The sequence below is a fragment of the Lontra canadensis genome, unplaced genomic scaffold, assembly GCF_010015895.1.
Source record: "Lontra canadensis isolate GAN:19392208 unplaced genomic scaffold, GSC_riverotter_1.0 scaffold96, whole genome shotgun sequence".
Classification (NCBI taxonomy): Eukaryota; Metazoa; Chordata; class Mammalia; order Carnivora; family Mustelidae; genus Lontra; species Lontra canadensis.
The window spans coordinates 4,774,005-4,791,018 of NW_022631090.1; the positions used below are offsets into that span (position 1 = coordinate 4,774,005).

A 17,014-nucleotide genomic window follows, 5' to 3' on the forward strand; every position below is an offset into this window, starting at 1 on the left:
AACAAACAAACATGATTTTCTATCTTATAGTTAGTTCATTCCCTAAAGGTACAAGGTGGCTTCTTGCTCATCTGATAAATTTATGGATGCTGGGTTCAAGGGTCTTTTAGGAAATATTTTAGCCTGGTTCCAAAGAAAGAGCTCCAGACTGAGAGTGTCAGCCTAGTGTTCTTATCAGGCCATACTGTTCTGTCTGGCTACTGGGTTGTGTTCTCCAATCCTGAAGATCAAGGGGGATGGAATTGACATTACTAGTTGAATCATTTGGTTGAAATTATGAATTCAGGATTCCTCTCAGATAGTTTGAATGAAAAAATAGTGGGAATGGCCAAAGAATGATTTCCAGGTAAAAATAACCTAGCTCCTTTGAGTCACTTTCCCCAAAGGAGATCTATAGCATTTTCTCTCAAGTCAGTTCTAAGATCCAGAGAACAGTTCCCATTTTGATCAGACAAGCTATTACCCAGAAAAACTTAGCACTGACCGCAGGATGTAGGAGCCTACCTTTTCCTGCTTCCGGTTTACAAATGGGATCGGCCAATTTAGAAATCATGTCAATCTCTGATTAAAAGGTTGGAGACTCTAACATTGGAAGAAAGAAATCAAGCTCTCAAAAAGGAAGGCAGAAAAATAACTGCATCAAAGACGAGCCAGGGCTCACCACTCTGTTGTAGCCCCTTAGTAGCTGAAGGGAAGGCTGTTTGGTTGGCAAAAGTTGTGAAATTTGACCACATCTATATCACAGATGAATGTTTTGGATGCAATATTAGGGTTATTAGGTTTCTTTTTAGATACAAATATGTTTTTGTTTTAGAGAAGATATTTTAATGTTCTCTTGCACTAACTGCACTAACCTGGAGTCAAAGATATGGTCACTTAGACATTTACGTGGTCTTATTTCCTTGGGTCTCTAGATCCCTGTCATGTAACAAGAGAGACTTGGTTCATGGAGTTGATATAAGTCTTTTGGGGCACCATGGACATCAGAAACCTTGCCTTGGATTTTGTTCATAGCAAATATTAGCTTTCTGAAATAAGAAATATTTGATTAAAAGAAGGTTTGTATATCTTTAGAATGTCTTTCCTCTCCACCAAGAGCTGAAGTAGAGAAAATTGTTTAGCCTATAAGATGAAGGATTTAGGTTAGAGGCAAGGAAGATAGACTCCAGAATGGGTGGCTATGGAATGTCATAGAATTTACTCTGGGTAGCTTTCAAGACAGTACTTAACTTAATGTACTGGGAGCAACACTCAGTGGAAAGTCAGAAGTTATGCATCTTGGTTCTTCTATATGAGTCAGTCCTTTGAGCCTGGAGAAATCACTTTCTCTCTGTGAGTCTCACTGTCCCCATTGATAAGATGGGAGGAGGTGGACTAGACAATCTTTCTAGGTCTGACATTCTCTTCCTTTCACTCATTCAATAACTACTTATGTGTGAGGATAGGACTGGATGTGAGGTTATTATGCCAAGTGAAATAAACCAGAAAAAGACAAATACTGTATAACCTCACTTATACATGGAATCTTAAAAAGCAAACAACCAAACTCATCAATACAAGGAATAGATTGGTGGTTGCCAGGGTGGGAGCTGGGGGAAATGGATGATGTTGTTATTTCTATATAGGGAGATCAAGGAAGGCCTGCCCAATTAGGTAGCACTGGAGTAAATAGCTAAACAAAAGAAGGAAGCCAGCCATGCAGCTACTTGGATGAGGAACATTTCAGGCAAAGGCACTGAGGCTAGACCATTCTTATAAGAGGTGACTATGGCTAGAGCAGATCAAGTGAGGGAGAGTGATAGGAGATGAGAGCAAAGAGCAGAGGGCCAGATCATGCAGCGCCCTAAAGGCATTGGAAAGGGCTTGGGAGGGCTTTGACCAGGGTGAAAAGGTCTGATTTATGTCTTAAAAGTGTGACTAATTGTAGCTGGGAAAAGACTAGATTATGTGGGGACTGAGAGGGCAAGCAAGGAGATTAGTTAGAGGCCTTGATAATCATCCACTTAAGAGGTAATGGTGGCTTGGACTATTGTGAGGTGGTAGTGGGTGGTGAGATATGGTCAGATCTAGGATGGTCTGGAATGATTCAAGGCTTGTAAAGGTTCTTGTCATGGAAATCTCATGATTTCCTCTATTCTTTGTGTCCCTTTCAGATATCATAAGTCTATAATTGCAGTTCACATAGTTCAAACACAATAATTTTTTCGTTTATCCCTTTTGTGAATTCCCTAAGTTCCTAGTTCATCTCAAATCAAAGTAGGGAAAAAATACGCTGAGTAACAGACAGTGGAGGTTGTTGGTACCACCAGTCTAGAGAGGGCTTTTCCTCTTCTGAGCTTGTTAAGGTTGTTCTATTCCAGGGTTAAATGACATTTTATTGACTGCAGGACAGGAAGACACTAAAAGCTTCTACATTATCAAGAATCTTTCTGGCGTATCAGTTAGGGTTGTCCGATCATCCTATTTTTGACACAAGTATTTGTCTACTCTGTCAGTGTCCCAAACACATTCTTAATCTAGATGATTATATCAGTATGTCATCAAGTAAAGTAAGAATTTGGAATCTTATTTATCTGATCCTTGTAGACAATTTGGAGAGTTTAGACCAGAAACAGTATAGCCTTGTCATGTCGTATTTCCTCTCTCATATGTTTCCTTCCTATTGAGGAAATTCAGGAAAATGTTTTCCTGTAATATTTGATACTTTCCTTTTTTTTTTCCTGGAGTAGCAATTCTGCTGCCAATGAAGCCAGGGCAAAGAATGTATTAAATGGATTTTTGTCATTGCTTGAGTGTTAGAACTCATTCCTCGGCTAAAGACCCACCCTTTTTCCTGTTTCTGTGTAATTTCTACTTCCCATGCACTTGATGCGTAGACCTGTCTTGTCCTTTTCTATGCCTTCAACTTGGTAAACTCTAGCCTTAACAACCATATAGCCTTCTTTCCTTTGGACAAAGGTACTTAAGCACTAAACTGGCAACTTAAAAATAAAAAAGTGATTAAACATCAATAGTCTTTCACCCTGGTTTTCTTATCCCAGAGAGACACTAAGACATTTTAAGCATCACTTAAAACAATTGTATACTTTTATGCAAAAAAGGTCAAAAGATTTGGAATACATTTAGCTTTGCTCTTTCCTCTAGACTTGCTATAAAACTCTGAGTAAATAACTATTCTCTAATAAATCATAGTGAAACATTTTCAAGAATGAATAAAGTGTTAATTAATATACAAAGAGTTTAGACAAATCAGTAAGAAAAAGATGAAGACTATTAGGAAGATGGGTTAAAAATGAACAGCTGATTCACAGAAGAATAAAACACATTGCTTACAATACAAAATTAAATGATATGAAATTAAAAATTTAACTGTAAAACAATAATGAGATAGCATATTTAACTGTTGGGTTGACAAAAATTTCCCCAAATCATTAACTTTTTTGCAATCTTGATTCCAAGGATGTGAGAAACAAGCATTCTCACACACTGTTGGTAAGAGAGCAATTTGGCAATAGTTATTGTAATTAAATAATGCACATACCCTGTGATTCCATAATCTCATTACTAAGAATTTGCCTTACAGATATAATCACACAACTGTTCAAAGACACACACATACACACAAACCCACTGATATTCATCACAGCATTGTTTAGGAAAGCAAAATCCAACAACCTAGATATTCTTGAAATAACTTAAATGTTCATTAATAAAGGACTGGTTAAATAAATATGGCAATCTGTATGATATAATGTAATATTGTTATTAAAAAGAATATGGTAAAGATAAATATCTTCCTAGGGAAAGGTGTCCCTAATGTATTGTTAAGGAAAAAGAAACAAGTTGCTGAACATTTGTGAAAAGAAGTCTGTGTGTGTATTTGTGTGTATATGTTTCTGTTTGAATATGCATACAAAGTACATAGGAGGACACACCTATATTGTTCATAATGATGACTTCCGGGGAATGGGTTCTGAGAGTAATAACATGTATTATTTTTAAAACAAAAGCTCCAAAATAAACATGGCTGTGGAGAAGGGCCGTGGCAATCTGGGTCCCTGATACTTGAATAACCTCAGTTTGTGAGTTAAGAAATAATGGAGAGGGGAAAGGGGGGAAATTGCTTGAGTAAATATGACACATCTTCATTTTGGTTGGGTAGACAAAGCCCAAACTGCTCTAAATTCTGGCTGTCTCAGTAGGGATTGAAGCCTTCCTTATGTAGGCCCATTGGTAGGTGGGAAGATCTACCTGGCTATTTGAGGAGGGGATGGATTGGAGGATCTCTAGAGGTCATTTGCAGCTCAAAAGTTCTATCTGCAATTCTCATATGAATAATGGAGCTGACGGTGGCCACAAACATCGAATAACTCCAGGCTGTCCTTGAAGTGTAGAGGGAGATTTATAAATTCCACTCTCCAGTTTCAGAAGTGTTTGCTGTAGGTCATCATCTCCCTTTTCCAGATGAGGAGGTAAAGGTGGTATAGACATGCAGGAGATTTGCAGTTGTGACCATGTGTTCCTCTTCCTTCTCTGATTTGTATTTCTTTGGAAAGTTCTTTCAGTGCCTTTTCCTTATCTGGCTCACAGCCTTTTTTTTTTTTTTTTTAACTAATGGACCAGCAATAACAATCCACTGATAGTATGGTGAAACAGGAAACTCCCTCATTCAAGATCTTAGTAATAATATGCTGATTACCTTCCTTCTGTGGAGGACCTCAGAGGGCTGACATACTTATTTAAAAATTTTTTTTAAAGATTTTATTTATTTATTTGACAGATGGAGATCACAAGTAGGCAGAGAGAGAGGAGGAAGCAGGCTCGCCGCGGAACAGAGAGCCCAATGTGGGACTCGATCCCAGGACCCTGAGATCATGACCTGAGCTGAAGGCAGAGGCTTAACCCACTGAGCTACCAAGGCACCCCTGACATACATTTTAGAATAGAGAATAGCTACCAGATTAAGTGTACATTTACCAGGAGGTCCCTGAATCCAGGATGCCCCTCACTAAGGTAGCTGTCCTGACTCTGGAGAGGACAGAAGAAGAAACCACTTCCCTTATACTGTCTTCTCCAACGGAACTCACTATCCATCTAAGCTTAGGGCTGGATTTATCAGTGACAATTCGACATGAATTGCCAGGCCTCTTTCTTCAAACTATCAACAATGCACATGTATTTTGAACTTTATTCTACAGGAAATAAGAAGCAACCCTGACCATTTGAGTGACATGATCAGATACCTACGCTCCTCAAAATACAGTCCTTTCTTATCTCTAACAGCACTTATATTTTGACTAATTGATTATATCTTTGCCTCCTCACCTCAGTTCAGTTATTTAAAGGGACTTGGTAACCAACTTGGTGTGAGTGGCTGAAGGAGAGGGTGAAGGTGAAGACCACTGTAAGGTTTTAGATCTAGAACACTGGAAGGATACCTGGAGGGATAAGGATGCCATCACCTGGGAGAGGATACACTGGATGAAGAGGAGGACATGGAAGGCAAACCGAGGTTAGTATAGGCAAGAACACAGACTCTGCAGCCAGACTGCCTAGGTTTAAATCCCAGTTAGTCTACTGACCAGCTCTATAACCTTGGGAAAGTTATTTAACCTCTTTGTGACTAATGCCTCCATTTGTAAGAATGAGTATTATCCTTCATCATAGGATGGTTGTGAGGCTCAAACAAGTTAATGTATATTATGTACTTAGAATGGTGCCTGGCACATAGTAAGTGCAAATTAGTGTTTACTATTTTTATTATTAGACATAGTAAATTGTAAGGGTCTAGGGTACATTTAGGTGTGTATATATAGCTGAAATTTGGAAAAGAAATTACGGATCTCATGATAGATACTGAGCCAAAAATGGAGAAATGATAGAGCTCCGTGTAGCACCAGTATTGAAGGGGAAAAAAGATAAGGACTCTAAAGAAAAGACCAAGAGACAGTGGTCAGAGGGAGATGAGGCTCCAGGTAGGCATGATATCGTGGAAGCCAAGAGAGTTGCAAACCAATGAGATTAAAGTGGGACACCAACACTGAAACTGTGTATATGGGGAGGGATTGGAAGAGAGGCAGAAGACAATGTCATTTGGGGAAGTAGGTAGATGAAAGGGGAAGGAGTTAAAGATCAACATGGCCAGCTCCTCACAAACACTTGCTGAGGGATAGTGCTGTTCAACCAGTCCCCTGGGTTATTATGAACTCTGTTACCTGAATTGCCCAATCTAACAGAAAATATTTAATCTTGTCATAATCTGAGGAACAGCTTTAATTCTCTGGTTTTCATTCTAAAATCAAAGTTCTAGACCCAAAAAATGGGTTGTGCCAATCAACTCAAGATAATAAATCAACCACTTCTTGGGACCTTCTCCTCCCAAGAAGTGGTTGATTAATTATCTTGAGTTGATGATGAGTGCATCATATTGTAGCAGACAAACTGATACACTGAGTTACTTGCTCTTCGGTGTTTGTGCTGACTTTCAGTGGACAAGGCCTACTGTACTCTCAAAGCACAACTGTAGAGAGTTTAGAGATTATTTGGCCTGAAGTAACATGTCCAAGATCACTCAGCTCAGTCTGAACTGGCACAAAGCTTCTGGTCTCCCAAGCTACTCTATTATTCCACTCTGCCTCGGAGGGACCATCAGAAGCACTAACGATTACAACAAAGTTGAAAATAATAAAGCAGCTCCAAGTAGTGTCTCTCTGGAACAACTCATTGATGATAGAGTTTCAGCAAATGATTAATTCGCTTCAGTTCTATTCAGTTGTCTAAGTATTTTTGACTGCTAATTATATGCCTCACAATAAAATTGAAAGATACAGTGACTGCCCTCAAGAAATGTATGGTATTGTGTGGAGAACAAACATGCACATGCTGTCCCTCCAGCCCCCTCCCCTCTTAGTGAGCATGGCCTTTTGTGTTCCAAGAGCCACAAAAGATTTAAGATATTCACCTCTCTGAAAAAAAAAACCAAAACCAAAAAACAAAAAACGCAGTTACTTAAACTTGTTTTCAAGAAAACCAAGATAGCTGGCTGCATTATACCTCGCAAAGAAGATATGTATATATATATATATACATATATATATATATATACATATATATATATATGTATATATATATAATACAAATATAAATATAATATAATATAAATATAATATAATATAAAAAGTCAATCACCAAATAAAAACACATGTGAGTTTTTAGCTCCCCAGAGCTACCATCAAATCAAGCTTCCTTTCTAGAGCTTTGTGCTCATGGTTGAGCATAGCCCTAACCGACATACACATGTCCAGCTAGGAAGTTTTCTATTCTCCTCTGTCCCAGGGCAGGTATAACTCATCTGCCTGTGATATCATCCACTCCTCCTGTGCCTCATACTGATTGTCTAAAAGGCAGCCATTTCTGTCTCCTTTTTACCCTAGGTTCTTCATTGTTATTTGTTTTTCCAGCTTATAGCTCTTGTTGCAAATTCAATTCAAGTGTGAAATATTGGTGCAAAATCCAGAGGTCTCCTTCTATCTCCCTTCCCAGCTGTCCTATCCGCACCAAACACAACCCTGTTCCTTTCCATATGCCAACAAAAACCATGGGACAGAAATAGAACAGTGCAAGCAAATGTATGCTACATCATCCAAAATGTGTGATGTGGACAATATAGGAAGACACTCCAGACACAAGTAGACACAGAGGTTTCAAGGGGAGAACCTTTTAGAAAATAGGCTTTGAACTGGAAAGGAAGAAAGAAGAGGATGGCATGCGGGTCAGAGGGAAATGAATGAATAATACCTCACTGAGGCTCAGGGCACTGGGCCAGGTGCATCCTGAGTCTTATAAATGGCAATTGTTGGGTTCCCATGCTCATCTATCTACACTCCCTCTTGTCTTCTCTGATCCTAGTTGGAGTAAAGGGGAATTAGTCTATGGTCACTGGTTGAGCCACTCCTTAGTTGAGACCTTGGTGAACGGTCACCATCATCTAGATGGTTGTTACTGGGCATCTGACTGGAAGTTGGGGCAGAAAAGACTGAAGTGGGTTGAAAGAAAGAAGCTGGACTCTACAGCAGTTTGTCTGCTATGATATGATGCACTCATTATGACCTTCTCCTCCCAAGAAGTGGTTGATTTATTATCTTGAGTTGATTGGCACAACCCATTTTTTGGGTCTAGAACTTTGATTTTAGAATGAAAACCAGCGAATTAAAGCTGTTCCTCAGATTATGACAAGATTAAATATTTTCTGTTAGATTGGGCAATTCAGGTAACAGAGTTCATAATAAGACTATTTTATATTAATGCTAAGAATATAAGTATCACATGTTGAATGTTAAGTACTACAAATTATGCCAAATGTTAAAAAATAATTCTCATTTAAATCTTGCAACAACCTGTGACATAGACAGTATCATTATCCCCACTATATAGATAAGGAAACTGATGCTCAATCTCTCTAAATAACTTTGTCAAGGTCACTCAGTCTGAACTCTTGCGAGTGGGTTCTTACCACATTTTTGAAAAAAATGGTTACATGAGATTACCACCAGAAGGTGATATCAGCAGGATTTCAAACTAATAGGAGTAGGAATAGTACTAACGACCCTTTCCGAGTATTGGCTATGTGTCAGGCACAGTTCTAAGTAATATATGTGCATTATTCCATTTAATCTCACTTTACCTCTATGAAGTAGACTCCATTGTTGTTCCCATTTACAGATGAAGAAACTAAGGTTTCTTAACTGATATGTTTAACTGATATGTCCAAGGCAACACATCTAATAAGTGGCTGGCTGCAAAGCTTACTTTCTTTCTACCACTTTAGGTTGTCTGTGAATAGCAAGGTGACTTCTGCCATTCTTCCCATTACTTTCAGCTCTCTCATTGAATGTTTGAGACTTAGAGGTTAGGCTCTTTAGTTCCCCTCTCCGGGCTCTAGTCACCTTTGCCCAGGCCCTCAGTGTTGCCCTCCACACTGTGCAATCTCTCCCTGAGACCATAAGTCAGATAGAAGGGAGTAAATGGAAAGTCTTCTTGCTGATTTTCTACAATCTTAACACAAACACTTATCAGTGTTGGTGAAACTTAATCTCACTAGCTCATCTGTGAGACCAGTTTTAATTTGGAGCCATCTGCCACAGACAAATGAGTAATTATGGCAGAGCCCAGAGGGGTGGGCCTTGGGGAGAAGGTTGTCTTAGTCTCTTTCTGCCTGCCTGCATTGACGCAAATGACCAAGAAAGAAAATTCTTTGGGTAAGCTGCTGATGGAGAGGCCAGCAGCTCTACCTCCCTGTTGCTTCAATCCTTAAAGACACCAGTGAACAAAAAGGGATGACTTCAAGGTTATACAGCTTGCTTAACAGCAAAAGGAAGACCATTGTCATCAATGCCAGGCAGAAGGAGGTACTCTGTGAACTGGGCCAGCTTGCTCACAAGCCTCTCTCTCTCTCATTGTACTAGTACTTCATTGTGATGTATGCCACTTGCCAGATGGTCTCTCCACACAATATGACAGGCTAAGTCAAATTGATGGAATGAAGCCAAGAATAACAGTTCTTGACCTCTGTCTAGCATTTACATTTTTTTTCAAAAGACTTTAATGTATCTTTTTCTTCTTTCTTTCTTCCTACCCCAGATTAGGTAGGGACTGGTATCATCAGCTTTGCTTTATATATGAGGAAACTAAGCCATAGGGTGATTCTGTAACTGGACATGTGTAAAAGATCTTGTACCTTGCCCAAGGTCATCCTGTTACCTGCAAGTTGGTTAGCACCTCAAATTCTGAATTCGAGTCTGTCATTCTGTCTTTGAGATGAGTGGTTTTCCAACTATGCTTGCTCCTTAGGGGCCAAGGATTGTGTGTGTGTGTGTGTGTGAACAAGTAGGGCTTTGAGCCCTGATATGCTCATAAACCAGGCCAGCTCTGTGTGGGCCTGTTTGTCTGTTTTACATCTGGGCAGGATTTCCTTTAATTAAAGGCTCTGTTTCTGAAAATGTTTGAAAACCACTTACCTGATTTGTATTCCTCATAGAGGGTTGAAAGGTATCCTGTCAAAAGATACTGTCAAGTCTTAACCCACAGTACCTGTGAATGCGACCTTATTTAGAAAAAGGGTCTGCAGATGTCACGTTAAAATGAGGTCATCCTGCATTAGGGTGGGCCCTAAATCAATGGCTGGTATTTTATAAGAGAAAGGAGATGGAGATCAAGACTGAAAGACACAGGGAAAAGACACAGAAGAGAACTGTGTGTGATGATGGAGGCAGAGATCGATGCAGTTATAAGCCAAGGCATGGAACAAATTCTCTCCTACGGCCTCCAGAAGGAGCCAGCCCTGGTTGTACCTTCATTTCAGACTTCTGACCTCCTGAACGAGGAGAGAATGCATTTCTTCAATTTTAAGCCTCCCAGTTTGTGGAAATTTATTATGGCAGTCCTAGGAAACAAATACAAAGAGGGTCATAGGCCTCTTACCTGGAAATGGGTGAGGGTGGGCTTATTAAAATGTTGGTCCCAGGCTCAAACCCCAAGATTCTGATTTTGTAGGGGGTCAGGCATCTGTGTTTTGACAAATTCTCTGTATGTGCAATGATTAATCTTTGAGCTGGTTTTGACCAGACACAAGTATAAGACTGCTCTGGATTGTAGTTGCTTTGGCTCCTCAGGCTGCTGATGTTCCTCTAGTGGTTCCTGGACTCAGTGGGCCAAAGGGAAAGGGCTTTATATACAAGAAATAGGGGAGTGTCAAATGTTCTGTGGTACAAAGCTCTTGAATTCTGTGAGTTATTAAAGAATGTTTATCCCAAGGAATCACAAAATCTGCCACTGAGGAAATAGGCTGTAGTGGTCAGGGAGTGGATGCTGCCAAGGGGGTCAGATTTCCGGAGCAGCAAGACCTCAGAACAACACACTCACAAGAAGACAAAAGACTAACACCAAACACACACACACACACACACACACACACACACACACACACACACGAGTCTTATACTTGTCTCATGCAGGAAATTCTGAAAAAGCACCGCCATTTTTACTTTGAGTTTTGGTTCCTATTAAAAATGCAGAGGTGCCTGGGTGGCTCAGTGGGTTAAAGCCTCTGCCTTCGGTTCAGGTCATGATCCCAGGGCTCTGGGATCGAGCCCCGCTTCGGGCTCTCTGCTCGGCGGGGAGCCTGCTTCCTCCTCTCTCTCTGTCTGCCTCTCTGCCTACTTGTGATCTCTCTCTATGAAATAAATAAATAAAATCTAAAAAAAAAGAATTGTCTTACTTGATCCCATTTAAAAAAAAATGCAGATTTCCAAGTGAGTGTTGATCCTCAAAGCCAGTGTCAGCCATTTATGCCTGGCATCTGATCTTTATCTGAGAGGACATTTGATAGGCTAGAAGACAGGGAAGAGCACAGTGGGCTGAGCAGAGGGTTTCTTACTGCTAGACTGAGACCAAACTCTATGCCCAATAAAGCAAAAAAGGACACTCGTTTATCCACCCAATACAGATGAAGGTCAGCTGTGCCCATCCCTTGGCGCTATGGGGGAGAACCCAGGAAAAAGGCCAGGTGTTTGGAATCTGTGTGTGGGAGGTGTGCCTTTCTGAGAGTAGCCTACCCAGCTGTACCCATGGACGTTCAGGAGGCCTACATTTGCTCACATTCCTGATTACTTCCAGGTAAACAAATCCTGTTTCTATCTCCCAGAAAGGCAGAACTCCAGCACTGTGGCAGCCTGTTGTTATAGTTACTGACATATGACTTATTGTAGTGATTGTCAGAGCAATGGGAGAAAATAAAATTTAGCAGAGGCTGGTGGTGGGGGTTGGGAGAGAGAGGAGAGTGGGAAGAGAAAGCTTTCAGAAAAGACTTGGGGATGGCCTGATGGCTTTGTGCATTTGTACATATGGTGTGATACTGGAGTATGGACAAAGGATGTCTTACATTGACAGCATGTCTGAAAGGATCTTGGGAACAGACAGCCTGTCCCAAACAGTTTCACCCCTGTTCCATATGCCTGACATTTTACCATTAGTGGTTCATTCCTGTGAGTTAAGCACTGCTTTTCTTGAGGGAGGTCATGCCTTAGATTGTACTTTAGAGTAAGTTTACTGGTGCCTTTCTTCTTCAGAGTTTGCCAGAGGATGGGAAAGATTGGGGACAAGGGGGCCATCAAATAAGGACATAGCCTACTTTCAAAACTCAGATAGGGTTAGTATTGCTAGCCTCCTCTTTGGAAACTCCCCTGTGGTCTCCTATCTTTCACTATAGTTATGAGGATAAATGGGATTGAATATGAAAGTCCAGGATGTCTTGTTCAATCAGCTAGCCATATACTTTTCTGAGGGATAAATGTAATTCCTTCTTATCCATCAGCAAATATTTATATATCACTCATTATATACTAGGAACTGGGTTAGGTACTATTGGGGGAAACATGGAAATGGTTAGGCATTAGACTATGTCTGACATTTAAGAAACAATCTAGGGTACTTGGGTAGTTCAGTTGATTAAGCATCTGCCTTTGGCTCATGGCATGATCCTAGGGTCCTGAGATGGAGTCCCACATCGGGCTTCTTGCTCAGTAGGGAGAGTGCTTCTCCCTTTCCCTCTGCCCCTTCCCCTGCTTGTGCTCTCTCTCTCTCACTCACTCTCTCTCTGACAAATAAATAAAATCTTTTTTTAAAAAAAAAAGAAAAAGAAACAATCTAGTTACAGAGATAAGACATTTACGCAAGGCTGGCCAGTAATACATAGTAGCATGCAATTGATGTCAACTGCTGGCCAATAATACATAGTAGCATGTAATTGGTGTCAATGGAAGGTTAGAGCTAATGGCTATACAATCTCAGAGGTGAGCAAGGTCATCATAGAGCAGCGTATCTGGGTAAGCCTTAGTTCATAGTAACACAGTTAATCACCCAGGACCTTAGCAGGACTATGGGAAAATAGGGCACAGAACAAATCAGTTTTGATGGGAATTGGTACACAGACTGAGTAGGGAACATGTTTATACCTCTCTGTTTTGCTATTCATCCAAATTCTGGCCTGTCCTTTCCAGAGAGCTCTCTATCCTTCACTGATCAACCCTAGTCTCAGAACTCCTGTGTTGGAAATCCCAAGACTTAGATTGCTTCAGAAGCAGTATAATCAAGTGGTTAATTGGGTGGGTTTAGAAGTTCAGTTGCCTGGGTTCGAATCCTGGCTCTGACACTGTGATCTTGGACAACTGATTCGACTATTACTCGATTTTTCAGAGGGGTAGTCATAGTAGTGTCTACTTAAGAGAGTTGCTGAGGGGATTAAATGAGCTCAGTGGTGTAACATTCTCAGCACAGTGCTGACTGAAAACAAACTGTTATGAACTAGTTGTTCTTAAAATAAGTATTTATTGAGTCCCTGTGATATTACAGGCACTTTCCTAGTGTGGGGATACAGCTGCACTGTATTAAGTGCTGATGGAGAATGGGACATTCAGGACCTTTACTCAAAGAACTTTTAATCTACTGTCTGTCTTGCTGCTCTCTCCATTCCAATGCTTAGTCTATGAGTTATCACTTAGCTTACTTCTGTTCCTTTCAGTTTAACTGGGCAGGCAAGTAGTAAAGCCATGAATTCCCTTAAAACAAGCTTTGGTTGTATCTCATAAGGTTTGATGTCAAGTGTTTTCCTTAACTGAGTACTTTGCAATTTGGAGTTTCATTTGTACTATTTTTGCTCTTTAGTGTATTATGGTATCTCAGAGTTGATGACTCTGTATTTTCTTTGTCCATACTATGCTCCAAAGAAAGGCAGCAAAGAAACCTGTCTGACTTGGGGGGTTTAGGAGAAACCTGTGGGAGACAGGACTGGAAAAGACCATTGCCGAAGGGTACAGAGTGTTAGACTTCATGTGTTGGTTTCTCTTGTAATGAGACCTTGTAATTACTGAAAACATTGGCAGCAATGACAGGATTGTTGTGCTGGGGAGAATAAGTTAGCATTGTTTCTCAGGATGGCTTGTGATAAAGGAAGTGTTCTATAGGCAGGGAATCCAGTTAGAAGATTTTCACGTTAGTCTAGGATAGTGGTTCTTAAACCTGAGTGTTCATCAGAGCCTTTGGAGGGGCTAGTCAAAGCACAGTGTACTGGACCTCATCCCCAGAGTTTTTGATTCCATCAGTCTGTGGTGGGGCCTGAGAATTTACATTTCTAACAGGTTGCACTGGTGATGCTAACTAATGATGCTGGTCTGGGAACCACACTTTGAGAATCACCTATTTAGGAGAGAGATGATGAGGAGCACAGGCAGAGTGGTAGGAGGAAAGAAAGTATGAAAGAGAGATTGGGGAGGAAGAAACCATAGGGCTTGGGGGATTGGACACAAAGGTCAGGAAAAGGAAGGACTCAAAGGTGATTCCAGAGTATTAAGCTTAAGTTCCTTGGAGTGTAGGAGAGTCACAGAGGCAAAACACTAAACACTTAGGAGTAGAATACAGTTGCATCACAGGTACTGGGAAAATACATGATCCTCTGTATTTGTCTGCATCTATACGGAGGCATTCACATTTAAAGGCCTTTTGCCATTCTCCAGGAGAGAGGCTAGTGAGGACAAATCCCACATCTATGTTTGGTATCTTCCTTTCTAAAATGTAACCTTTGAGTAGAGGAAGAAAATGAAACTAGAGAGCAGAAGGTAGGAAGGGTCGAAGGAGCTTGGATATTCTAGAATTGGAATGTACACTTTTGGGTTGCTAAGTATTTTTTTTAAAGATTTTATTTATTTGAGAGAGAGAGAACTGAGTGGGGAGAGGGACAGAGAGAGAGAGAGAGGGAGAAGTGGGCTCCCTACTGAGCAGGGAGCCCAATGTGGGGCTTGATCCCAGGACCCTGGGATCATGACCAGAGCTGAAGGCAGAGGCTTAACTGACCAAGCCATCCAGGCAGCCTTAGGTTGCTAAGTATTGAATGTATATGGGCGAACGCTCACAAGGAAAAGGCAAATGAGGAAAACCATGTGGTAGCTCTAGGTAGAAAGAACAGGGTAGCTCTAGGATACCACCTGAGATCACAGATGCTATTTCTGAGAGCAAAGGGTTGTCAAGATAGGGTTTCTTAACTCCAACCTATCTAACCTTCCCTAGTTTTCAGGCTTCTGATCCTGGGGCCTTATTGTTCCTAGCTGTTTCCCAAGCCCATAGGGATTTCTCTTACCTGCTTCTCTCCACTTGGCCGCCGGTAGCTGAGCAGAAGCTCCACAGCGCCCACCACTTCCTTGCGGATGGCGTAGAGCAATGCATCACCTACATAAACGCTGTGGTTCAGTAGAAGCTCCATAATTTCCAAGTTCTCATTCTCAATGGCAATAAGCAGGGCACTCCGGCCCAGAGGATCCATGCAGTTGATGTTGACATTGTAGTAAATCTCAGCTTCCTGTAGGGCCTGCTTCACGGTGGCATAGTCCCCCTTCTCCACTGCATTGAGGAAAGCCTTCTCTTCTGCAGAGAGCTCGGTCTCAGCCCTCACAATTTGCAGGGGGATACGATCTCTGTATGGCGAATAGTTGACTTTTTTGTAGTACAGTTGGGCCATGTTTCATAGCATTTAGCAACCTGAGTGGGAGAGAGAGAAACCAAAGATAGTCTTAGGTGCCTGAAGTTCTCAAGTGTCCAGTTTATGGGGGAAGTCTGGCTAAGGGGTTGGAAAATCAACCGTCTTCATACCACCATCTTTCTCTACTTGCAAAAAGGTATAGCAGAAAAAGCCCAGGCTTTTGGGTGGGAAAGAACTGGGTTCAAGTCCTTACTTTACCAGCTTTGTGACCTTGGATAAGTTATTCAATCCCACTTCATTTTGGTTTATTATTATTAAGGTTATCAATATTAATAACATCAATAGCAGTTATCACTTAGTACTTACTGTGTACCAGGCCCTGTGCTAAAGGTTAATTCCTTCTTCATAAAGCTCTTGTGAGAGTCAGATGAGATAGTATATTATCAAAGCAACTGGCACAGGTTTACACCTCCTAAAACATGGCACAAATTAATTCCTTCTTTCCCTTCTGCTGCCTGAAGATACTCATGATAATACTTCTGATTTATGATTCAAAGTTGGAGTTACCTTTGGCCAGTTTCCTTTAGGCCCTGGGCCCATGAGCCTGAGCTAATTTTCAGGGTTACATTTGAAGCTGTCCCAGGTGTAGATTCTGGATTGAAATCTGGTTTTCATGCTAACTGAAACCCTGCTTCTGGCTGCTTCTCACTGGGGAACAGCTCTTGGCTCCAATAGGCCAAAGTCAAGTATCCCCTCTGCCTATTCATGATTTTTTCCTCTACCACTTGAAACCAAGAAGCTAATGGATCTGATAATCTGATTCAGTTCTGTGAAGTGAATGGTCTATTTTATAAGCACCACATCTAAAATCAGATTTTAATGGAATTTATTTTAAAGTAAAACCTATTATTGAATTCCTACAATGTGTTTACCTTTCTCTGGGAAACCAAGAAGTAAAAGACAGTCTTTGCCTTCAATTGTATAGAATGAATAATAGTATAGAGTTCTTGCTTCATAGTTTACAGATCAAATTCATGCACGATCCTTACTGACTCCTTGTACTAGCCCGGTGAGATAGGAATGGTTATCCTCCCCAGGGGAGAAGATGAGGCTCAGATCCATAAGGTGATTTGTTCTCCTTTCCCTCCCATCCCTGGGACCTCTTAGATCCTCTGGAGGCTGAGTTGGGCTGGACCGATTTAAGTGTCTCATTACCAAACTGTTTTGCCAGCAAAAGGAAATGGAAATGTGATAAAGGGCCACTTGTCTCATCTCTTGGATGGAAGAGATGATGAAGACATGAAGCTTCCACAAAAATTTGCCTCACTTTTCCAGGTAATGACATCCCCGCTTTGGCAAAGGAAGAAGCATATATTATACCAAGTGACATTTGCAATTCATGTGCTTGTGATCTTCTGGGAAGTTGGTATTTGAAGGTGAGTGTCACCTCTTGTTCTGAACAGGCCCAAATGATAAATTTTTCTCTGC

General features: G+C 40.9%; 1 protein-coding gene across 1 annotated transcript in view; it reads right to left on the reverse strand.

The window, feature by feature from the left end:
• TRPC5 (transient receptor potential cation channel subfamily C member 5) overlaps positions 1-17,014 on the reverse strand; it is a 249,785-nt gene that overhangs the window by 116,575 nt on the left and 116,196 nt on the right. The window contains exon 2 of the mRNA XM_032837092.1: positions 15,188-15,585. Coding sequence (XP_032692983.1) covers positions 15,188-15,565 — 378 coding nt within the window. The 5' untranslated portion in view covers positions 15,566-15,585. The remainder of the gene's footprint in view (positions 1-15,187; positions 15,586-17,014) is intronic.